The sequence below is a fragment of the Micropterus salmoides genome, unplaced genomic scaffold (assembly GCF_014851395.1).
Source record: "Micropterus salmoides isolate LMB-PRFRI ecotype aquatic unplaced genomic scaffold, ASM1485139v1 Ms_hic_scaffold_6, whole genome shotgun sequence".
Lineage (NCBI taxonomy): Eukaryota > Metazoa > Chordata > Actinopteri > Centrarchiformes > Centrarchidae > Micropterus > Micropterus salmoides.
The window spans coordinates 4820119-4845509 of record NW_024044348.1 but is presented as its reverse complement, the minus strand read 5'-3'; the positions used below and the strand labels follow the sequence as shown (position 1 = coordinate 4845509).

The window sequence follows — 25391 nt, the reverse complement described above, 5'->3', positions numbered from 1 at the left end:
TTTATACTGTGATTGCAGATAAAAGTCAGCATCAGTAACATCCTGATTTCAATCTAAGCACACATTATGTTTTCTGTGAGGCTTTTTGCAGAATTGTTTTCACGTGTCATTATCTTCACATTTTCTATGTAGTGCAGAAAATAGCACGTGTGAGAAGCGATAGAGAAGGAAAAAGAGGAAACAGAGGGGGAACCACCAGATGTTTCTTAGAACAGAACTCACTGTGAACTGAAATGTCTGGTACCTCAGCTGTATATAAAGGCAGCACAGAGCAGGTCTCCATCACAGATCAGCCCTGAACATTGAAGGCTTTTCGTCCGACCCAAAGCTCGTCTGTCTCTGTCGGGGAAACATGAGGACTCTGGTGACCATCCTACTTCTGACTCTCGTCTGCTTCCTGAGTTACAGCTCTGCAGGTCAGTAACTCTGCTGGATTTATCTGTGAGCTGTCGGTCTAAACTGTGTTTAGGAGACAAACTATTAAATGTTTGTGTTTGTGTTCACAGCTCCACTTGCACCAGGAATATCGAATAGGAACGGATGCTGTCTAAAGTCCACTCAGATGCAGGTTCCTAAGGGAAAGATAACGGACGTGGCGATGACCCCGAGTGACTGTGAACAACAAGCAATTGTGTAAGTACACAAAGAAAATGCAATTAAAGCAATAACTACAGGGCACCTTTAGGGTAAAAGTAAAACAACTTTCTATAAGGATCTAGCTCCTTGTTTAGTTTTAAATTAAATCAAACTTCTTTATATTGTGGGGTTATTTAATAACAACACTTCATATTTTCTAAGGGTTTGTATATAAATCTTTCTGTAGCAGCACAAAGTATCGTCATGTAGTAGACTCGTGTAGTGAGTGAGTAAAATGAACTGTGTGTTTCTTACAGAGTCTCGACTGTGTGCAATAAGAAGTTTGCATTGACCCAACTGGATCTGGGCGAAGAATCTGTTGAAAGAATTTGAGAAGTCAACTGCCAACAACTCGCCACCATCTGCCCCCTTCAATGTCACACGGTGTACAGAGAAGGTTTAAAAGTGTGAGGGTGTTGTTCCTTTGAGTATCATAATTGCATGTAGATTATTATGAAATTGGCCCTTCAGCTGATTATTATATATATATATATATATACATATATATATATATATATATATAGGTCTAAGTATTTTTGCAGGTTAAAGTTGCTGCCTTTAACTGACAGTGTATATACAGCTGTGTCCTAATTTAATGTTTTCAGTGATTACAGGATTTGAAATGTATGTTTATTATTGCTACACAACGTGTTGCCCCTTTCTTAATAAAAGCTTTAATTTCGTATTTAGTATTCTGCTCTCTTTATTTTGGAGGCTGTGAGTCAAGAGCCAAACTCCTCTTTGAGTCCTGAGTCGAGACACTGAGAGACACTTTCAGGCTGTTTAATATTTAGAAATAACAATATACACTGATCAGCCATTACCTTATGACCACTGAAGTCAATAACACTGATTATCTCTTTACCCTGGCACCAGGCAGTGGGTGGGAGATATCAGGCTGCAGGTGAAGATTGCTGATGTGTTAGAAGCAGGAAAAATGGGCGGTAAAAGAATTTGTGATGAACCAGCAACAGGCTCACGGATGCAGGTGGGGGGTGAAGGCTGGCCCGTGTGATCAAACAGATGAGCTACTGTAGGTCAAACTGCTGAAAAAGTTGATGCTGGTTCTGATAGAAAATGGGAAAAGGTTCAGGAATGATTTGAGGAACATAACATCTAGTTCAAGCTGTTGACTTGACCTCCAAATTATTCAGATCTCAGTCCGACCGAGCGTCTGTGGGATGTGCTGGACAAACAAGTCCGATCCACGGAGGCCCCACCTCTCAACGTACTGCGAGGTACCGCAGCACACCTTCTGAGGTCTAGTGGAGTCCAGGCCTCGACGGGTCAGGGCTGTTTTGGGGGCAAAAGGGGGACCTACACAATATTAGGCAGGTGGTCATAATGTTATGGCTGATCAGTGTTTGTTGTTTAAAAGGGCCACTTTTAAACCACTGCAACTTCTGTGGGAATGATCTAGTGTAATTCTTTCCCTTCTGAATTTGTTTTAGAATATGCATTAATATAATCAACTAGAATGGGTAAAATGTGTGTACTGTGGCTGCCACCGCATCTGTTCAGGTTTGCATTTGGTCAACATGCCAAGAACAGGACTTGAACTCTCAACTTTGAGATTTGAATGCCAAGATTTTAACCACCAGACTATTCAGATACTGAAAGTGTACTGTAAAGAATGTTTTTATCTTTTGTGCTTGTTCTGACGTGTTGAATTGACATCAAATGCCACCAAAGCATCAATAGAGGGCACCTGATCACCACTAATACCTGGCACACGACTGTTTTGCTTGTAAATATATTTTCTGTGATGTCTAGTCCACAGTATGAGACTTAAATAAAGAAACAGCATTTACTATTCCTAAGAAACACTGATGTCCATATCATCAATAATTGCATATTAAAAAGACAGACAGTTTGCAAATGTAACACTAACATCTGTAGAAACCGAACCTTGTGTTAGAAGCCATTAAGTTTAAAAACCATACAGCTGTGTTAATCTTTGAAGCTGTTCAAAGCTGGGACCATAAAAAAGTGTTTATGGTGAAACATTTTGACTTTTTGTTGATGAAAAAGTGCATTTGCTTCCGCTGTGATTTTAGTATTTTTAGTTAGAGCTTGAGTAGCTAAGCATAAAAATATACATCACATGTTCACACCCCAAACAGGAAGGAATATTAAGCAAGTTAAAGAATTGGGAAGTTAAGGAGAAGTCAGTCTGCAGTTTCTGTTGCAGTGGATGAGATCTCGACTGTAGGTTTCAATCTAAAAACTAAACCTCCATTGAGGAAGATATATTAGGTATTTTGACAGAGAAAAGGCTTGTGGCTAATGACATTTAACTTTGGAAATAAATATCTCCTAAACTAAACATCTTTAGCAAAAACAAGGTACAACTTAGAAAGATCAACATCTTTTCAGTAGTTTAAAGCTTAGATGCAGCTGCACATATGCCGGAGCAGTAAGCTTTGAAAGTTGAGGAGGTTGGAAGAAAGTCCCATAGAAACCCATTTATTTTAAAATGCATGAAAACGTTCATATGAAATCAATTATTTCAGATATCAACAATGAAAATGTACTAGCATGCATTTCATTAAGAAGATGTACATTTTGCACTGCATGTTCTTAGTTAGCAGAATTAATGAGGCCCTAAAACATACAAATATGTTTTCCAATATTGTATAATCATTCACTGACATGTAAACCCCTCTAACCAGGCTCTTTGCTCTTTAACAAATATCTACTTCTTCCTATCCAGACATTTAGACCAGGCTGGACTGGTAATCTGGCCTACCTTCAAATGCCCGGTGGGCTGACATCATTTCAGGGGTAGCTATTCTGAGACTAATATCCCCCATCAAATAATGCTCCCTCTACAGACACAATTTATATTTCACCACTACTTCCTCCATATGTACTGTAAGGAGATGTGGAGCATGTTGAAATACTATATTAGGCCATCTTTATTTAACATATCAGGGAAAGCATATTCTGATGATGATGATTTTTTGTGTTAGACTTTGCTGACGATCATCCACTGTCCCCCCACAAAAAAAAATTCTTCAGACGGCAAGCCTATTAAAATATATTATTGTCTTGTTGTCATTGCCCCAATCTTGTGCAATGTTACGTCTCATGGGCTAAGTGTTTCGTCACACTCCTTATCTGAGCCCTTAAATGGAAGAATGGTGTATTGGTGAGGGGTGTCCATAGACAGGGCCAATTTTTTGTCCCTGTCCAGCCATGATTTGGACTCATGCAGCTGAAAACGGTCAGAAGGCCTAGTTTTAGCAGCAGTTATACATGTGCTGATGTGCATTTTCCGTGTGTTTAATTTGCATGTATATATCCACTAGCAAGGACTGCACAATCAACAGGTATGATTCAATGATTTATTGATGATCGAAATAATATAATCCTATATTATAATCCTATGAAGAGGAAGAAGATCAGGAGGCAGGACAGAGAAAGGGGTGGGGGGGGGGGGATGCAGGATACGAGAGGGAAGGGGAGGAGTTGGGACGTGTGGGTATTTATGGAAATGCTGGCGATGACCTGGTTGATGTGTGGTCCCGCTCCTGAAACTCTGCTGATTAGCACCACTTAATGCAATTTTGAGGTACTTGAGTGTTTCCATTTTCATGCTACTTCACTACATGGTGTAGTCATGGACTCAGACCTGAATTTGAGGAGCCACATTAAGACAATTAGAAAGTCAGCATACTCTCACCTGAAGAATATATCAAGGATTAAAGGACTTATGTCTCAGCAGGACCTGGAAAAACTTATTTATCTTCAGTCGACTTGACTACTGTAACAGTGTCCTTACAGGCTCCCTAAGAAATCCATCAGACAGCTGCAGCTGATTCAGAACGCTGCTGTTCCAGTCCTCACTAAGACCAAAAAGGTGGATCACATCACTCCAGTCCTGAGGTCTTTACATTGGCTTCCTGTCTGTCAAAGAATTGATTTCAAAATCCTGCTGTTAGTTTATAAAGCACTAAATGGTTTAGGGCCAAAATACATTTCTGATCTTCTGCTTTGTTATGAACCATCCAGACCTCTCAGGTCGTCTGGGATCAGGTCTGCTTTCTGTCCCCAGAGTCAAAACTAAACAAGGAGAAGCAGCGTTCAGTTATTATGCTCCGTATATCTGGATCAAACTCCCAGATAACTGCAGGTCTGCTGAAACTGTCAGTTCTTTTAAATTAAGACTGAAGACTTTTCTTTTTACCACTGCCTTTAACTAGTAGATTGATAACTTACACTGCACTGTAACTTTTATTATATTTTAATTTGTATTTTTTCAATTTCCCTATGTTGCTTTTAAACTTTTTTATATTTCCCTGTTGCTTTTATGTTTTATGTGAAGCACTTTGAATTACCTTGTTGTTGAAATGTGCTTTACAAATAAACTTGCCTTGCCTTACATCTCAGAGGGAAATGATCCCGGTCCACTTTTCTCCTCTCCTGTGCCCACGCTTGTTGTTGCTGTTCTCCATCCATCCTCCAGATGGACTTTTTATTGCTTGGATACGAAATGCATTCAGAGACCAAATATTTCAAAATCCCTGAGCTGTTTTCTCACTCAAACTCAACCAAAACTCGAACCCCTCATTTCATTCCCAGATGACCTCTATGAAGACTTGTGCCAGGTGAGGCAAAGGGGGGGCAAGTGAGGCGCCGTCTCTTCCAGTCACAGGAATTACTAGACAAACATCAAAGAACAAAATCCACTACAGAAGCTGGACCCGAGGAAAGGGAGGCAGTGAGGCCGAGTCCAGAAGGAGGACGTGGAGTTTCACAGTCTCTTCCAGCCACAGAGTGATTTACAGTCTGTTTCTCTGTAGTGCACAACCTGGTTAAAAGTGACAGAGAAAAGAGAAGAAGAGGAAGGAGGACACACCGAGGGAACCACCAGCTGTTTCTTAGAACAGGACTCACTGAGAACAGAAAGGTATGGAGACCTCAGCTGTTTATAAAGGCAGTGTGCTGGATAATCTTTGATTTGTTACAATGCATCTATGTAATTTATGGCATAATGCATAGTGACGCAGGAAACATGAAGCATCTCAGGGCTCAGTTTAGCCTCTCTGTGACTCTGAAAGGCCTTTGCAGATACTCCATAGACTCCAGCCAAAAGTTTGACACACAATACAGACTTCTTAGATATTAGAGAGCTGAAAACCAGATGTTTTCTTGTTGCTACTTGTTTGATTTGAGCCAAAACCTTCAAACTGATCAACCACAGCGATGCTCACACTGTGCAAAGCAGAATTCTCGCCAAGATCAATATTGATTGTTCTTGTGGAAACATTTAGTGGAATATTGGTGGAAGTCTCTCCTAATGTGGTAAAAGAGAGACTCTGGACCGGGCGGGGTTTGTCTATATAATGCTTGGATTTTTGAAACTACTTCAGTTCTTTCTGCAGAAATTAACTCTGGTCTTTTTGTGTGAGTTAATAAAAAGAAGATCTTCAAAAGCTCAGAACTGTCTGCTTCATTTTATTGATTCGGATTTATTCGAATCTTCCAAAAGAAACGCAAAGAAGAGAATTTCTTTTTCAGCTCTTAAAGGATTTTCATCCGACCTGAAGCTCGTCTGTCTCTGTCGGGGAAACATGAGGACTCTGGTGACCATCCTACTTCTGACTCTCGTCTGCTTCCTGAGTTACAGCTCTGCATGTCAGTAACTCTGCTGGATTTATCTGTGAGCTGTCGGTCTAAACTGTGTTTAGGAGACAAACTATTAAATGTTTGTGTTTGTGTTCACAGATCCAGTTGCAAAAGGAATGTTGAATAGGAAAGTATGCTGTCTAAAGTCCACTCAGATGCAGGTTCCTAAGGGAAAGATAGCAGACGTGGCGATGACCCGAGTGACTGTGAACAACAAGCAATTGTGTAAGTATACAAAGAAAATGCATTAAAGCAATAACTACAGGGCACCTTTAGGGTAAAAGTAAAACAACTTTCTATAAGGATCTAGCTCCTTGTATAGTGTTAAATTAAATCAAACTTCTTTATATTGTGGGGTTATTTAATGACAACGCTTCATATTTTCTAAGGGTTTGTATATAAATCTTTCTGTAGCAGCACAAAGTATCGTCATGTAGTAGACTTGTGTAGTGAGTGAGTAAAATGAACTGTGTGTTTCTTACAGAGTCACGACTGTGTGCAATAAGAAGCTTTGCATTGATCCCAACTCAAACTGGGCGAAGAATCTGTTGAAAGAATTTAAGAAGTCAACTGCCAACAACTCGCCACCATCTGCCCCCTTCAATGTCACACGGTGTACATAGAAGGTTTAAAAAAGTGTGAGGGTGTTGTTCCTTTGAGTATCACAACTACATGTAGATTATGTTCTTTATAAACATGCCTGTCACTCTCTGTCAGCCCTGCAGCTGATTAATTAAGGATGATTATACACAAAAATATCTTTGTAGGTTAAAGGTGCTGCTTTTAACTGACACCGTGACCTAAATAATAACTTCTAAAATATCAAAACACACCAGCGGCTTCTAAGATCAGAAACTATCAAGTGTTTAGTGTGCATGACTGAGTCAACAAGAAGTGATATTTTATACTCAAATCTCTACAGCTGTGTCCTAATTAAATGTTTTTCAGTGATTACAGGAGGATATTTGAAATGTGTGTTTATTATTGCTACACAAAGTGCTGCCTGTTTCTGAATTAAAGCTTTCATTTTGTATTAAGTGTTCTGCTCTCTTTATTTTGGAGGCCGTGAGTCAAGAGCCAAACTCCTCTTTGAGTCCTGAGTTGAGACACTGAGAGAAACTTTCACGCTGTTCAATATTTATAAATCAGAATATATGTTGTTTAAAAGGGCCCCTTTTAAAATACTGCGACTTTTGTGTGAATTCAACACTGATGGAAAGTGACTAATAACTCAAGTACTGTACTTAAGTACAATTTTAATGTACTTTACTTGAGTATTTCCATTTTCTGCTACTTGATAATTCTACTTACTACATATCAGAGGGAAATGCGGTCCATTTTTCTCGCTCCTGTGCCCATGCAGACCTTGTTGTTCTCCATTTATCCACCAGATGCCCCCCATTTCCAACAATCAGTCCAGCAGTCATTTCCACCTCGACAGTTACCAGTTACTCTGCAGCTTCACATTACAGTTGGTTTGTTTCTTACAATTGATAAGCCAAATTTCTCTAAACAAGTTAGCTTTTTCAAAATTCTTCACACAGTCAGCTCAGCAGAAATCAATGAACTAACTAAACTAAACTGTGGATCACTTTCTGTTGCTTGGATGTGAAATGCATTCAATGACAGCGCCTTTCAAAATTCATGAGCTGTTTCGTCACTCAAACTCAACCAAAACTCTGTATTGACACACAAAAAAATGCATCAACTCCTAACTGGGACACTGAGCGCCTCATTTTATTTACATTTGACCTCTATGAAGAGGCACAAGGGGGGGCAGGTGAGGCGCCGTCTCTTCCAGTCACAGAGAGGTTTGCAGTCCGACTCAGGGTGGAGTCACTTTTCCTTTTACCTCTACTCTCCGTTCAGCAACCCCTCAGAGGAAATCTTGTCCTCATGGAGGTGGGAAGTTTCTGACCAGCAGCCACATGATCAGATTTCCCTCTTGGACACAAGGAGAAGGTGGACGAGGCAGGAGTCAGGCCAAGAACAGGAATTACTAGACAAACATCAAAGAACAAAATCCACTACAGAAGCTGGACCCGAGGAAAGGGAGGCAGGTGAGGCCGAGTCCAGAAGGAGGACGTGGAGTTTCACAGTCTCTTCCAGCCACAGAGTGATTTACAGTCTGTTTCTCTGTAGTGCACAACCTGGTTAAAAGTGACAGAGAAAAGAGAAGAAGAGGAAGGAGGACACACCGAGGGAACCACCAGCTGTTTCTTAGAACAGGACTCACTGAGAACAGAAAGGTATGGAGACCTCAGCTGTTTATAAAGGCAGTGTGCTGGATAATCTTTGATTTGTTACAATGCATCTATGTAATTTATGGCATAATGCATAGTGACGCAGGAAACATGAAGCATCTCAGGGCTCAGTTTAGCCTCTCTGTGACTCTGAAAGGCCTTTGCAGATACTCCATAGACTCCAGCCAAAAGTTTGACACACATACAGACTTCTTAGATATTAGAGAGCTGAAAACCAGATGTTTTCTTGTTGCTACTTGTTTGATTTGAGCCAAAACCTTCAAACTGATCTACCACAGAGCTGCTCACACTGTGCAAAGCAGAATTCTCGCCAAGATCAATATTGATTGTTCTTGTGGAAACATTTAGTGGAATATTGGTGGAAGTCTCTCCTAATGTGGTAAAAGAGAGACTCTGGACCGGGCGGGGTTTGTCTATATAATGCTTGGATTTTTGAAATTACTTCAGTTCTTTCTGCAGAAATTAACTCTGGTCTTTTTGTGTGAGTTAATAAAAAAGAAGATCTTCAAAAGCTCAGAACTGTCTGCTTCATTTTATTGATTCGGATTTATTCGAATCTTCCAAAAGAAACGCAAAGAAGAGAATTTCTTTTTCAGCTCTTAAAGGATTTTCATCCGACCTGAAGCTCGTCTGTCTCTGTCGGGGAAACATGAGGACTCTGGTGACCATCCTACTTCTGACTCTCGTCTGCTTCCTGAGTTACAGCTCTGCATGTCAGTAACTCTGCTGGATTTATCTGTGAGCTGTCGGTCTAAACTGTGTTTAGGAGACAAACTATTAAATGTTTGTGTTTGTGTTCACAGATCCAGTTGCAAAAGGAATGTTGAATAGGAAAGTATGCTGTCTAAAGTCCACTCAGATGCAGGTTCCTAAGGGAAAGATAGCAGACGTGGCGATGACCCCGAGTGACTGTGAACAACAAGCAATTGTGTAAGTATACAAAGAAAATGCAATTAAAGCAATAACTACAGGGCACCTTTAGGGTAAAAGTAAAACAACTTTCTATAAGGATCTAGCTCCTTGTATAGTGTTAAATTAAATCAAACTTCTTTATATTGTGGGGTTATTTAATGACAACGCTTCATATTTTCTAAGGGTTTGTATATAAATCTTTCTGTAGCAGCACAAAGTATCGTCATGTAGTAGACTCGTGTAGTGAGTGAGTAAAATGAACTGTGTGTTTCTTACAGAGTCACGACTGTGTGCGATAAGAAGCTTTGCATTGACCACAACTGGATCTGGGCGAAGAATCTGTTGAAAGAATTTGAGAAGTCAACTGCCAACAACTCGCCACCATCTGCCCCCTTCAATGTCACACGGTGTACAGAGAAGGTTTAAAAAAGTGTGAGGGTGTTGTTCCTTTGAGTATCACAACTACATGTAGATTATGTTCTTTATAAACATGCCTGTCACTGTCTGTCAGCCCTGCAGCTGATTAATTAAGGATGATTATACACAAAAATATCTTTGTAGGTTAAAGGTGCTGCTTTTAACTGACACCGTGACCTAAATAATAACTTTTAAAATATCAAAACACACCAGCGGCTTCTAAGATCAGAAACTATCAAGTGTTTAGTGTGCATGACTGAGTCAACATGAAGTGATATTTTATACTCAAATCTCTACAGCTGTGTCCTAATTAAATGTTTTTCAGTGATTACAGGAGGATATTTGAAATGTGTGTTTATTATTGCTACACAAAGTGCTGCCTGTTTCTGAATTAAAGCTTTCATTTTGTATTAAGTGTTCTGCTCTCTTTATTTTGGAGGCCGTGAGTCAAGAGCCAAACTCCTCTTTGAGTCCTGAGTTGAGACACTGAGAGAAACTTTCACGCTGTTTAATATTTATAAATCAGAATATATGTTGTTTAAAAGGGCCCCTTTTAAAATACTGCGACTTTTGTGTGAATTCAACACTGACGGAAAGTGACTAATAACTCAAGTACTGTACTTCAGTACAATTTTAAGGTATTTTACTTGAGTATTTCCATTTTCTGCTACTTGATAATTCTACTTACTACATATCAGAGGGAAATACGGTCCATTTTTCTCGCTCCTGTGCCCACGCAGACCTTGTTGTTCTCCATTTATCCACCAGATGCCCCCCATTTCCAACAATCAGTCCAGCAGTCATTTCCACCTCGACAGTTACCAGTTACTCTGCAGCTTCAGATTACAGTTGGTTTGTTTCTTACAATTGCTAAGCCAAATTTCTCTAAACAAGTTAGCTTTTTCAAAATTCTTCACACAGTCAGCTCAGCAGAAATCAATGAACTAACTAAACTAAACTGTGGATCACTTTCTGTTGCTTGGATATGAAATGCATTCAATGACAGCGCCTTTCAAAATTCATGAGCTGTTTCGTCGCTCAAACTCAACCAAAACTCTGTATTGACACACAAAAAAATGCATCAACTCCTAACTGGGACACTGAGCGCCTCATTTTATTTACATTTGACCTCTATGAAGAGGCACAAGGGGGGGCAGGTGAGGCGCCGTCTCTTCCAGTCACAGAGAGGTTTACAGTCCGACTCAGGGTGGAGTCACTTTTCCTTTTACCTCTACTCTCCGTTCAGCAACCCCTCAGAGGAAATCTTGTCCTCATGGAGGTGGGAAGTTTCTGACCAGCAGCCACATGATCAGATTTCCCTCTTGGACACAAGGAGAAGGTGGACGAGGCAGGAGTCAGGCCAAGAACAGGAATTACTAGACAAACATCAAAGAACAAAATCCACTACAGAAGCTGGACCCGAGGAAAGGGAGGCAGGTGAGGCCGAGTCCAGAAGGAGGACGTGGAGTTTCACAGTCTCTTCCAGCCACAGAGTGATTTACAGTCTGTTTCTCTGTAGTGCACAACCTGGTTAAAAGTGACAGAGAAAAGAGAAGAAGAGGAAGGAGGACACACCGAGGGAACCACCAGCTGTTTCTTAGAACAGGACTCACTGAGAACAGAAAGGTATGGAGACCTCAGCTGTTTATAAAGGCAGTGTGCTGGATAATCTTTGATTTGTTACAATGCATCTATGTAATTTATGGCATAATGCATAGTGACGCAGGAAACATGAAGCATCTCAGGGCTCAGTTTAGCCTCTCTGTGACTCTGAAAGGCCTTTGCAGATACTCCATAGACTCCAGCCAAAAGTTTGACACACAATACAGACTTCTTAGATATTAGAGAGCTGAAAACCAGATGTTTTCTTGTTGCTACTTGTTTGATTTGAGCCAAAACCTTCAAACTGATCTACCACAGAGCTGCTCACACTGTGCAAAGCAGAATTCTCGCCAAGATCAATATTGATTGTTCTTGTGGAAACATTTAGTGGAATATTGGTGGAAGTCTCTCCTAATGTGGTAAAAGAGAGACTCTGGACCGGGCGGGGTTTGTCTATATAATGCTTGGATTTTTGAAATTACTTCAGTTCTTTCTGCAGAAATTAACTCTGGTCTTTTTGTGTGAGTTAATAAAAAGAAGATCTTCAAAAGCTCAGAACTGTCTGCTTCATTTTATTGATTCGGATTTATTCGAATCTTCCAAAAGAAACGCAAAGAAGAGAATTTCTTTTTCAGCTCTTAAAGGATTTTCATCCGACCTGAAGCTCGTCTGTCTCTGTCGGGGAAACATGAGGACTCTGGTGACCATCCTACTTCTGACTCTCGTCTGCTTCCTGAGTTACAGCTCTCTCTTTTTTTTTCCTGTTAGTGAAATATAAAGTATCTGATAATGGAAGTACTCAAACACAGTGAAAGTACTGAAAGTACTGAAAGTTATTAAATAATCAACAATCAAATTTAATGTCATTAAAAAAACATCAAATGAGAAGTTCACAGTCAAAACCAAACATTTGCTAAATATATTATTATAACAGTTATATATTAATTCACTAACAATTGCTTTAGCAATTTGAAGACTACAGAGGAGGGAGCTGTTCAGTTATTTTGAATATCACACACATCACAGAGTCTAGACCTGCTCTTTTATGGGGATAACTGTGATTTGGCGCTATATAAATAAAATCTAATCAAATTGACCTGATGGTAAAAAAAAGGCTGCTACTGTAAATGGTACAATTTATAGTACTTTTACTTCTATAGGACTTTATACTTCATTACAACTCAGAGGTAAATATTACTTACTCCACTACAGTAACAGCTGTAGTTAGAAGTTTTTTTGCAGATTCACATTTTACAAGAAAATAAATATACAGAAGTTCAAAAAAAAGGGTTCAGTTACAGATTATATTAAACTACATTATACAGAGTAAAGAGCTCTAAAACAACAAACAAACATCTTAGATGTTTATGCATCAGCAGTACAATAGAATACGACTTTTTAACAATTGTTAGTGTAATAATCTAATAATTTAATATACACTCAGTTCAACAGTCCTGCAACAATCCTCCTTCGTGAGGTGTTGACTCAGGTTTCATTTCGGTTTCAGTTTTAGCTGCTTTGAGTCAGTGACCCTTGTGATTCTAACATGTTCAGCATGTGTTGTGTGTTTCTTACAGAGTCACGACTGTGTGTGATATAAAGATTTGTCTTGATCCCAGATGGCCCTGGGCAAAGAATCTGTTGAAAAGTCAACTGCCAACTCGCCACCATCTGCCCCCTCCAGTGTTGCACGGCGTACATGGAAAATTTTGGATGTGTGAGGGTGTTGTTCCTTTGAGTATCATAACTAAATGTAGATTATGTTCTTTATAAACATGCCTGTCACTGTCTGTCAGCCCTGCAGCTGATTAATTAATGATGATTATACACAAAAATATCTTTGTAGGTTAAAGGTGCTGCTTTTAACTGACACCGTGACCTAAATAATAACTTCTAAAATATCAAAACACACCAGCGGCTTCTAAGAGCCAAACTCCTCTTTGAGTCCTGAGTTGAGACACTGAGAGACACTTTCAGGCAACCCGCTTACGCTGGTTAAAGGTTGAAAGATTTAGTGGCACCTTGAAATGAGGTTAGAAATTGCAACCAACTGTCTAGTCTACCCAGTTTACTCAAGTAACGTATTTAAGTACAATTTTAAGGTACTTTACTTGAGTATTACCGTTTTCTGCTACTTGATATTTCTACTTCACTACATGTAAGAGGGAAATACTCTGCTTTTTACACCTCCCGGTCCACTTTTCTCTTCTCCTATGCCCATGCAGACCTTTGCTGTTCTCCATCCATCCACCAGATGCCCTCGGACTTTCCCTCATCTGCCCTGCATCTGGTCTTCCTTCCTCGCTCGCCTGTTCTCATTTCCAATAATCAGACCCATAGTACACCAGGTCATTTGCACAGTGACCCGTTACTCTTCAGCTTTAGATTACAGCTTGGTTTTTTTTACAATTGCTAAGCCACATTTCTCTAAACAAGTTCACTTTTTCAAAACTCTACACACAGAAAAATGCATTTAACAACCATGTCTTTCCCTCAAACTTAATTGGGACGACGAGCCCCTCATTTTATTCCCAGATGACGTCTATGAAAGACTTGAGCCAGGAAAGGGGGCAGGTGAGACGAGAACATTTTCATTTTCATCCAGTCGCAAAGTGGTTAACAGTCCGGCCCAGGATGGAGTCACTTCTCTCTTAGTGTGCTTAGTTACAGGAGTGTTTCTGTAACTAAGCACACTGAGAGAGGGAAATGGAGGGTGACAGAGGTGTAGGCCCTAATCCTTTCACAGATTACCTCTATAAAAGACTTGTTCCAGGAGAGGAAAGGCGGGCAGGTGAGGCTGAATCCGAAAGGTTTTGCAATTGTACAGGACGACATGGTGTTTCACCCTCTCTTCCAGTCACAGACTTTTTGTGAGCCTTTGCTCTGTGACACAATGAATGCTGGATGTCTGGACACTGACAGACTGACAGGGATGGATCAAATGAAAGAAAAGATCCTTACAAGAGAGGGTAGAAGGTGTGATGTGGATGAGAACTTGTGGCCACATGCAGACGACAGGGTTGACCAGCACTGTTGTATTTCTATATTTGTAGCTCTTCTATCCATGTATGTATATTGAACATGTATGGTTTTGTACTGAATTACTTTCATTTTGAATTTCTCTTTGTAAAAATTTCAGAAAAATCTGATTCAGTTCTGATTCATCGCTGTGACATTTACTGTAAGGCAGCACAACCGGAGTAATAAATAGATATGTGACCTTATTTCTGTTGTAACTGGATCTTGCTTCATGCTAAATAAACACCATAATCTGCTCGTCTGATCAGAGAGTCGTGAGAGAGGTGTTTAACCATGCAACAGAGAGCCACAGAGGGGAAACAAGGAACAGAGTAAGAAGAACAAACACAGAAGCACCGTGCCTCCGCTCACCTCTCCACCCGGATGCAACAGCTGCCTCCACCTGAGTCAGAGGATCGCTGAGCTGGAGGGCCGAGTTTCAACCGTGCACCAGAGCTGCGAGGATGAGCACCACACTGACTCAATAGTTGCCTTAGCAACATCCAGGCTGGCTGAAAATTACATCACTCTCCCCTGGCTTGGCACTACCACCATCGGAGAGCCAGAAATAGTGAAAGCTCCACCAGTCCCCCTGGAGGATCCCTGGCCCAGCCTGGCCAACATGTTCTCATCTCAGATAGACGTTTTGAGAAAACTGACAAAGCGTCTATATTTGACAAGGTGCCCTTCATCGTCTGTATGCAACACCTTTAGGTTTAGGAAAGGATCATTGTTTTGGTTAGGTTTAGTTGGGTTTAAATCAGTACATTATCTGATGGTGAATGGGTTCCATTGGAGTTAGGTCTAGAGGCCACCAGCCTGTCGAATATCCTTCTTTAGAGGTTCGCATGTACATATTTTTAAATTGTGATGTTATCTCTATTTAAACATGCAAAAGAATTAAATATATCTTTCCTTCCACTCAGGCGTTGCGGTCACTTACATCGTCCTACCGAAATGAGGTCATATCACAATATGCTGCCATTTAAGAGCTGGAGGGGATGGAAGGAGGGGGTGGAGGGCAAAAATGTTTTCTCACCCACCCTCGCAGTTTCTCTGTAGTGCGAAAAATAGCCCTTGAGACAAGTGACAGAGAAAAGGGAAGAAGAGGAAACGGGGGAACCACCTACTGTTCTTAGAACAGAACTCACCGCCTCAGTTCAAGTGAGGTAGGGACCTTGCTAAAGTTTATGGTCCAGTGATGTTCCCTTGAATTTCACACCACAGTCCAACAGAGTCCTCTTCCTTGGATGACATACGCCATGATGAGGGATATACCACGCCATGCCTCTGCCAGGATCCTGCTGCTGTTTTGTAGGTTTTCTTTGCATAACCTAAACTAATCATCTCGTTACGGAACGTTGTGAACTCATGAAACTGTTGCTCAGGAACTTCACCTCAGAGATATTTAAATATGTATAGGATATATAAAAGTTTCCTAAGGTTCTCAGTCATCCAGGTCATAGTTATCCAAGGAAGGTTAAAAATCAAGGGCAACTTTGAGATACTCAAAGACATTTCGCCTCTCATCCAGAACTGAAGAAGCCTCTCGAAACACAGTATGTACAGGGGCACCTAAGAAAATTAGAATATCGTGAAAAAATTTTTTTTTGTTGTTATTTAAGTCAAAAAGTGAGAATTTCATATATTCTAGATTCATTACATACAAAGTGAAATAGTTCTAGATCTTCTTTGTTTTAATTTAGTTGATTACGGCTTATTAACTCATTCACCGGTAGTGTTGTAGTACTCCAGACCGGTCTTAAGACCACTTTTTGATGGTCTTGGTCTCGTCTCGGACTCGACCGCATTTGTACTCAGTCTTGTCTCGGTCTCGGACATTGAGGACTCAGGATTTTATTTCAAGACCATATGGGAATATCAATAAATTGCTTTTGCATTGTCTGATTTATTTGTTAAAATCCTAACTTTGACTGGATGTAAAACGTATTGCTTCAAATGCAACCAATAACCCTAATTAAACATATATTGTTACCATTAACGACTGTCACCCCTCCCTGCGGTGCTTACGTTGATTTCAGCTCTTAGTGTTTGTATGTGGGTGTTTTAATGGGAACAGAAGATCAATTTGAGAAGAACCTGTGATCTCGTTCCACATTTTATTGTATGTCATGTAATGTGGGGAACTGGTCTTGGACTTGACTCGGTCTGGCCCTCCCTCGGTCTTGGTCTTGACTTGGTCTCGGTTTGGGCGGTCTTGACTACAACACTACTCACTGGCTCATTAACAAGGCCCGGGTCCGTCTCTGACACTCCCTCCTTCCCTCTCAAATACTGTATATCTTTGCACATGTAAAAATGATTTCATTTCACATCATTGCACATACCTGGTATATTGCACATATTTGTTGTTTGTTGTTAAGTGTTAATCGTTATTCTTTTATATTTTGTCAATTTATATATTTACATCATCTATCTGTTCCACATTTATATATTTCTACATTTATTTATGTCAACTCTGCTCGTCGGCTCGTGGAAATCAAAAATCCATATCTCAAAATATTACAATAAAGACTAAAACAGAAATGCCGACCTGAGAAGAGCCTTCAATCTCTCAGTCTGGTTCAGTGCACACAACCACAATCATGGCGAAGACCCCTGTCCTGACACCGGTCCAGAATATATTTACTGACCCCCGTCCACAAGGAGGGGAAGCCACAGAAGGTCACTGCTGAAGGTGCCGGCTGTTCACAGAGTGCTGGATCAAAGCATATTCATGGAAACTTTACTGGAAGGTTAAAGTGTGGTAGGAGAAGGTGCACAAGCAACAGAGATGATCGCAGCCTTGAGAGGATTGTCAAGCAAAGAACTTTGAGAAGCTTCACAAGAAGTGGACTGAGGCTGGAGTCATCAAGAGCCACCAGGCACAGACATGAAATCCAAGCGTCACATTGTCAAGCCACCCCTGAACCAGAGACAACGTCAGAAGCGTCTCACCTGGGCTTAAAAGAACTGGACCGTTGCTCAGCGGTTTCTGGGATGCACCTGTACATATACTGTATGTGTGTGAAGGTTGTCAGTCATCCAGGTTATAGTTCAAGTATCCAAGGAAGGTTAAAAAAAAATCAAGGGCAACTGGAAACCTCTTGAAACTCTATTAGTTTCTTCAATCTAGGCCCTTAAATTTTTATCTACATTTGATATATATATATTTATCATTATATATATCTATATGTGTAGTTTTTTTCTCAGAAACCTATTGAATAAGCATCTTTAGAAGTTTATACACATATTTTTTATTGTCCCTATACAATTCAATTTAATTTTATTTATATAGCACCAAATCACAACAACAGTTATCTCACAGCGCTTTTCATAAAAGAGCAGGTCTAGACCGTATGCTGATGCTATTTACAGAAGCCCAACAGTATATACAGTACAGTACTATACAGACATGCAAAAGAGTGAAATGCATCTTCCATTACCCATGAGGTCACTAAACTCGTCTTACTAAAAATAGGAGATCTGCAGGTCAGTAACTCTGCTGGATTTATCTGTGAGCTGTCGGTCTAAACTGTGTTTAGGAGACAAACTATTAAATGTTTGTGTTTGTGTTCACAGCTCCAGTTGGTCCAGAAATGTTGAATAGGAAAGGATGCTGTCTAAAGTCCACTCAGATGTATATTCCTAAGGGAAAGATAACAGACGTGGCGATGAACCCGAGAGACTGTGAACAACAAGCAATTGTGTAAGTATACAAAGACGCTGAATTAGATTGTTCATGTTATTCACATGTAGCCCTTTGTTTGCTAAAGCAACAACAACGCAATTTAAAGTGCTTTACATAAAAAATAAAAGCAACACAGGGTAATATAAAAAGACATTTAAATAAATTTCAAAAGTGTTAAATAGAAAACAAAAACAAGACAAGTGGAAGTGCAGTAAAAAGTAAAAATGATTGCAGTGTGAGATATTAAACGCATAACATTTGTTTTTAAATTTAACAAAAAAGGCAGCGGTAAAAAGAAAAGTTTGAGAGTTTCAGCAGACCTGCAGTTTTCTGGGAGTTTGTTCCAGATATATAGTGCATCAAAACTGAACGCAGGTTTAGTATTGACTCTGGGACAGGAAGCAGACCTGATCCCAGACGGCCTGAGAGGTCTGGATGGTTCTTAACGTAGCAGAAGATCAGAAATGCATATTGGCCCTAAACCATTCAGCAAACCAGCAGCAGTAACTGTAACCCTTTACTGGTTAAATTCGACTTTAAGTTTCCTTTTAAGTGTATTTTAATTCTTTGGTTTTTAACTGTTGTTAACTTGTTTTAACCTGATGGTTTTATGACTGTCTGTTTTGTTTTTTCTGCCCTTGTGAAGCAGATTATAAGATGAGTTTTCAAAAGTTTAAAAACAAAGATCATAATAATTATTTTCAATCAATTCTACAACAGACAGGTAGCCAGTTTAAAGACCTCAGAACTGGAGTGATATGACCACTTTGTTGGTTTTAGTGAGGACTCAAGCAGCAAAGTTCTGCATCAGCTGCGTCCTTAAACCCTTGACATGTTCTTCAGGTGACAGCTGGCATTGTAATCTTCTTAATGTGGGTGTTGAAAGTCACGTCTAAGTCCATGACTACACCGAGATATCTGGCTTCGTTTTAAACATTACAGACTAAAGATGAGCGCAAAAAGTACAATATTTCCGTTTAGTGAAATAAAAGGTTGCTGATAATGGAAGTACTCAAATACAATGACAGTACTTCAATACTTTCTTAAGTATTTATAAAATAAGCATCCTTAAAAACTCACATCCAAAACTAAACATTTAATAATATTATTATTATGATACTTAAAAAACTTAATTCACTAACAAATTCATCTTTAAAGTTTCCAAAAGTTACTTAGCAGATTTAAATTTTCATATTAAAACATGATGCGTTGCAGATTAACATTGTGTCTTTGTGATTCTGACAATGTGCAACGTGTGTTGCAATTAAAGCAATAACTACAGGGCACCTTTAGGGTAAAAGTAAAACAACTTTCTATAAGGATCTAGCTCCTTGTATAGTTTTAAATTAAATCAAACTTCTTTATATTGTGGGGTTATTTAATAACAGCGCTTCATATTTTCTAAGGGTTTGTATATAAATGTTTCTGTAGCAGCACAAAGTATCGTCATGTAGTAGACTCGTGTAGTGAGTGAGTAAAATGAACTGTGTGTTTCTTACAGAGTCACGACTGTGTGCGATAAGAAGTTTTGCATTGACCCCAACTGGATCTGGGCGAAGAATCTGTTGAATGAATTTAAGAAGTCAACTGCAAACAACTCGCCACCATCTGCCCCCTTCAATGTCACACGGTGTACATAGAAGGTTTAAAAAAGTGTGAGCGTGTTGTTCCTTTGAGTGTCACAATTACATGTATATTATGTTCTTTATAAACATGTCTGCCAGCCAACAGCAGATTAATTAATGATGACTATAAACAGAAGTATCTTTAACTGACACTGTGGTCTTGGAAAGTTTAAAGTAAAAATGTGAAAACTCATCTTAAAAGGCCTGAACTAATGTATTACTGCGTTTGCCTGAGTTTATATGAATTCATTTTCTATACTCAAATATGTACAGCGTCATCCAAACTTAATGTTTCAGTCATTACAGGAGAACATTTGAAATGAATGTTTGTTTTTGCTACACAAAGTGCTGACCCTTTCTAAATAAAAGCTTTAGTTTTGTATTTAGTGTTCTGCTCTCTTTATTTTGAAGGCCGTGAGTCAAGAGCATAAAGGCTGTTAATATTTACAATAAACTATATATAGTTTAAAATGGGAATTACCTCTGAGGTTGAATTCCCCAGTGTGGGAAGTCTATCTTAAGGACAATTTTGAGGTACTTCACTTGAGTACTTCCATTTTCTGCTACTTTATATTTCAATTCCAATACAATTCAGATGGACATTGTGTACTTTTTACTTCACAACATGTATTTAATAACTTAAGTTACTTTGCAGATTCAGATTAATAATATAAAATATAACCAACAATCAAATGATGATGTTTAATCATTGGTTAAGTTTAGACTTTATTGATTCCCAGGCTACACAGCAATATATAAAGAAGCAATTAAAATTATCTTCACCTTTAAAAACTGCAACATTAAGTGAAGAACACAACAATAATTATACATCAGCAATATGATAATACATTTTATACATTAGTCTGAAAGGGGCCAGTCTGCTCAATGAGTACTTTTACTTTTGAATGTTGATGTAAGTGAAATTCTGTGTTGAGCTTGCAGAAATATAACATTAGTTCATTCTGGTAGTATTTAAATAGTTGCATTAAAATCATCTAATAATGGTAATAATATTAGTGGGTGTTGCTGTTAAAGTTGCTGAGATGCTGTGATATATTTCACATGTTTTTTTAATTTTATTTTAATGTGCAACAGTATAATGATTGCAGCAGGTTTGCACCACGAGTGATTTGACTTGTTTTGATATTCGATTTAAGCTTTCAAGGTCAATTAACGGACCTTTAGGTCTCAAAGATGCATTGATTGATTTTTTGGTAGATAAAACCAAAAACACAGAAAAACAAAATATTGTTAAAAATTGTTTGAACTTAGTCATAAAGTTTGCTCACATTATCATTCTGGCCAGACACTTAGGCCCGGTGTGACCTAAATTCCAAATGTAAGCCGCTTTGGATAAAAGCTAAATGAGTAAATGTGAAGGTGATACTCACTCGTGGACTTCCTTATGATGTCACGCTCCACCATTCAACTTCTCAGGCGGCGACGTGCGGAGGACGAAACCCTTGGCTTTGCAACAGTCCAGCGTGCGGCGGGAGAAGATCGACCCAGCCAACAAGGAGACCAGATGACTCGAGTCAACAGCTGTTTCTCGGTCTGCGTTCTGTACTTGTGTTCTTGTGGACTTGTGAAACGTCATCAGTCGCAGCTCAAGTACAGTGAAATACCAGGATGTTTTCTCGCTCTGCCCGTTTTACCGAGCCTGCATCGGTGGTGACTTGTGTGGACCAAGTATTAGGGATGCACCCAAATGAAATTTCTTGGCCGAAGCCGAAACCAAATATAATGAAAGAATTTGCCGAATACCCAACAAGTACATTCACATTTTTGCCCTTTGGTCAAAATGTGCTTTTTACTCAGTGTTTCACACAGGATTTGCAGAGACTATGGTGCTCGGGTGTGCTAAATTCATCAAGTCCGACCCAGTTTGATAAATAATGTTGTACTGACATTGATTTGACGTTTTTGGAGATCCCGCTGCTGTCCCAATTGCTGTATGACGGACTGTGGCCACCTGTTCATGGGAGTTTGTACTCCCGAGCCGAGCTTGCCAAGTCCGAGCTTCCAAGTACAGAAGCCCAAACTTGGCGAACTCGGTATTGAGAAACAGTCAATGTCAATGTCCTGCAAGCCCAAGTCAGAACTTACCTGGCGCAGAACACTCAAGAGTCAGAATCAAACTCTTCTCACTGCCTTCGCTGTTGAAGTTGGCCGTTTTCACATTGTCAGGTGAGTCATTTTCATACAAGTAGTGTGAAAGCACACATGGAAACACATGCGTCTTAGAGTCACCCATCTGGAACCCATCTGTCGCCCCACAACACGGCCCACCATCACACCTCAAACAAGGTGTTCTTTCATAAGCCCCACAGTCACGGCATGCTTCAGTTTAACAGTTCTCACCTTTTAAGTGACCTCATTTCCGCCCCATTTCTCCACAGAGGCCAACATTTGCAACAAATTCTTCTCCTCTGCAGTCTGACATGCAAGAGACGCATTTTCCCAGAAACCCCCTGAATACGTCAGTACTTAAATGAGATGCTTGATTTCATTGCTGCCAAGAATGAGGTCGTGACATTGACCTTCCATGATGAGCAAGGGGACAGACGTTTGACAATCGCAACTGATGTAGGAGAGACGGATTTCGACCTGAACCAACATGGAAAGCGGTTCAACAGCATCGTGGATCAACACGTCGGTATAGGGAAGGTCAGCGGTAGCAGATGGGCTGGGTATTTTGAAATATCGCCATAGGGAAGTTTTCCGGCTGACGCACAGAACTGTGAGTAAATGTATTCAAGGTCTTCATCTTGATCTTGTTGGGGACATGTCATCTGGCTCTCCACCAGTCCCCTGCTCACGTGGGCCAGTTAGTTTGCCTGAAGATGGGGAACACCAGGCTCTAACGGGGGAAGGGGGGCAGGGCAAGTCACGACTTGATGTCCAGCAGCATGACAGCAGAAGCAAAGATGTTCAAGCCTACAGTGAGACCATAGGTGTCATTTACACCACATATTTTTAGATTTCTGAATTGTCACCTACCAGCTGATTTTTTCCTTTTATATAAATAAATTGGAGCAGAAAATGTCTCTAGAATGCAGAAAATGAAGTGTTTAAAGCTCAAGATTTTCCCCTAGACCCTGCGCTCGTATATTTCAGCACTTCATATTTCTTCAAAATACTGTTAAAAATCTTCTCATCTCGTTCTCGTGCGTCGTCACGTCTCCTGATATGAGCGAGACACAGGGCCTTTCTCATTTCCCAAATTTGTGCCTCCTCGATCCTCGAGGTGCATTTTAGGGCTTGAGATGTCCTTCAAGATGGCGCGCTGAGATTGATTTCTGGGTCACAGGCTCGAGCGATCGAGGAGGCACAAATTTGGGAAATGAGAAAGGCCCACAGTGTCATGGTCAACACCGAGGGCGTTGAAGTTGGGGGAGAAGTGGGACTGATTACCCAGCGCCCCAATGGAGGAAGGTCCCTTGAAAAGCCTGGAATGAAAAGTTTGTTTTTGTTCGCATCGTTTTTATTTTTAAGCACGTAGTTTCATAAGTACATTAAAACTGGCTGAATAAATCGGTTGAGAGAATGAACTTTGTTTAATATAAAAAATAGTGGAGGCTCTGCGGCCCGTCTCATCACTTACTACTAGGATTCATCTCTAAACGGTCTAATCGAGCAGAGTGACGGCTGATGCTGGAGCATCAACATGCCTCGTGACAGTTACGTCTGTCCCCAAGAAAGAGAAATCAAGGTACCAAAAAAGAAAAGAAAGAAAGCAAAGCGAAGGAAAACAGTTGCCAACTAATTTCATTCCAAAGAAAGCTGAGCACAATCACAAGTAGCAGGTTAAAGAACGGTTAAAATCTCACACTGATTGAACCAATCTACTGTGCAGTAACAGTAATTAACGTAATTAAATAGCCTTCTTTGGACCTGCAACTTATCTAATAGAGAAATTAATTATACATTGTATTACTTTATCACACATTTACATGAGCAACTGCGTAACATTTAAGTCACAGCCTACAGAAGACACTCAGTCTGGCTTCAGTAAGATTCCCCCCATGCAGCTTTGTGTCTAAACGCTAATATCACAGTAATTTTTGTTCAACAGAGACAAAATGAAAGAAGAAAATATGGGGAGGGAAGGAAGAGGTGGTAGGACAAGAACAAGTCATTGTTGGACTTATCAGTGTTTCCATTGTTTCTGGTTTGAGCGAAAGTAATTGTGCCAGCAACAGTGTTTAATAAGTTCAGCAGAGATACAATAGATAGAGGCTCTTCAAAACACTCCATCTGTGTCTTCATAACAACAGATGTCAGTGTGATGAGAGTTTGCTCGGTTTCAAATTCATCAGTGGACAAACTTGCAAACAAATTCATAAATGTTCCATTTAGCATGAAATAATAAAAAATGTAATGAAAGGCGACATTTAGTTTTTTATTATTATCATACCAGATGAATGAAACACAGACTAATTAGTGATATTGGTGTCCCATAATCTGAAGACGTAGATAATAGTATGAAAACACTGCAGTGGTGGAAGTAGATACAGTATCTCACAAAAGTGAATCCACCCCTCACATCTTTGTAAATATGTGATTAAATCTTTTCATGTGACGACACTGAAGAAATGACTCTTTGCTCCAGTGTAAAGTAGTGAGTGTACAGTAACAGTGTAAATTTGCTGTCTCCTCAAAATAACACATCACACAGCCATTAATGTCTAAACCGCTGGCAACAAAAGTGAGGACACCCCTAAGTGAAAATGTCAAAATTGGGCCCAATCAGCCATTTTCCCTCCCTGGTGTCATGTGACTCGTTGGTGTTACAAGGTCTCAGGTGTGAACGGGGAGCAGGTGTGTTAAATTTGGTGTCGTCGCTCTCACACTCCCTCATGCTGCTCACTGGAAGTTCAACATGGCACCTCATGGAAAATAACTCTCTGAGGACCTGAAAAAAAGAACAGTTGCTCTACATAAAGATGGCCGAGGCAGTAAGTAGACTGCCACGACCCTGAAGCTGAGCTGCAGCACGGTGGCCGAGACCATACAGCGGTTCACCAGGACAGGTTCCACTCAGAACAGGCCTCGCCATGGTCGACCAAAAAGTGCACGTGCTCAGCGTCATATCCAGAGGTTGTCTTTGGGAAATAGGCGTCTGAGTGCTGCCAGCGTTGCTGCAGAGGTTGAAGGGGTGAGGGGGGTCAGCCTGTCAGGGCTCAGACCAGACGCCGCACACTGCATCAAACTGGTCTGCATGGCGTCCCAGAAGGAAGCCTCTTCTAAAGATGCTGCACAAGAAAGCCCGCAAACAGTTTGCTGAAGACAAGCAGACTAAGGACATGGATTACTGGAACCATGTCCTGTGGTCTGATGAGACCAAGATAAACTGATGGTGTTTTCTGCAAAGCACTTTGAATTGCCGTGATGCTGAAATGTGCTATACAGATTAACTAAAGTGGTTCTAGTGCCTAAACCTAACCAAACTGCAACGTTTGACGGTAAACACTAGTTTTATGATGAAAGTGTAACCGGACGTTGCATATTTATTACTGCTAACTTGACCGAGGGGCCCTACACGTGAAAAACTATGCTAAAGGGGAACCCAGGATGACCCAAAGGGGTCTTGAT

General features: G+C 40.2%; 2 protein-coding genes across 8 annotated transcripts in view; both read left to right on the top strand.

The window, feature by feature from the left end:
• The first annotated feature begins 257 nt into the window (after positions 1–257).
• Positions 258–10274, top strand: LOC119890275 (C-C motif chemokine 7-like). 7 transcript variants are annotated; one of them, XR_005442208.1, is made up of 5 exons: positions 8127–8327; positions 8410–8516; positions 9128–9244; positions 9335–9461; positions 9722–10274. XR_005442208.1 is itself a non-coding variant. In XM_038701458.1 (3 exons), exons 1-3 carry the CDS (start codon positions 353–355, stop codon positions 6888–6890), a joined length of 330 nt encoding a protein of 109 aa, XP_038557386.1. In that variant the 5' UTR covers positions 258–352; the 3' UTR covers positions 6891–7304. The 7 variants fall into 7 exon arrangements, 2 of the variants coding, with proteins under 2 accessions (XP_038557386.1, XP_038557385.1); XR_005442211.1 differs by lacking the exons at positions 8127–8327; positions 8410–8516; positions 9128–9244; positions 9335–9461; positions 9722–10274 and adding exons at positions 5374–5548; positions 6160–6276; positions 6367–6492; positions 6752–6894; XM_038701458.1 differs by lacking the exons at positions 8127–8327; positions 8410–8516; positions 9128–9244; positions 9335–9461; positions 9722–10274 and adding exons at positions 258–416; positions 507–633; positions 6752–7304.
• An 11476-nt stretch (positions 10275–21750) lies between these two features.
• LOC119890600 (cathepsin D-like) overlaps positions 21751–25391 on the top strand; it is a 10376-nt gene continuing 6735 nt past the window's right edge. The window contains exon 1 of the mRNA XM_038701927.1: positions 21751–21983. Coding sequence (XP_038557855.1) covers positions 21751–21983 — 233 coding nt within the window. The remainder of the gene's footprint in view (positions 21984–25391) is intronic.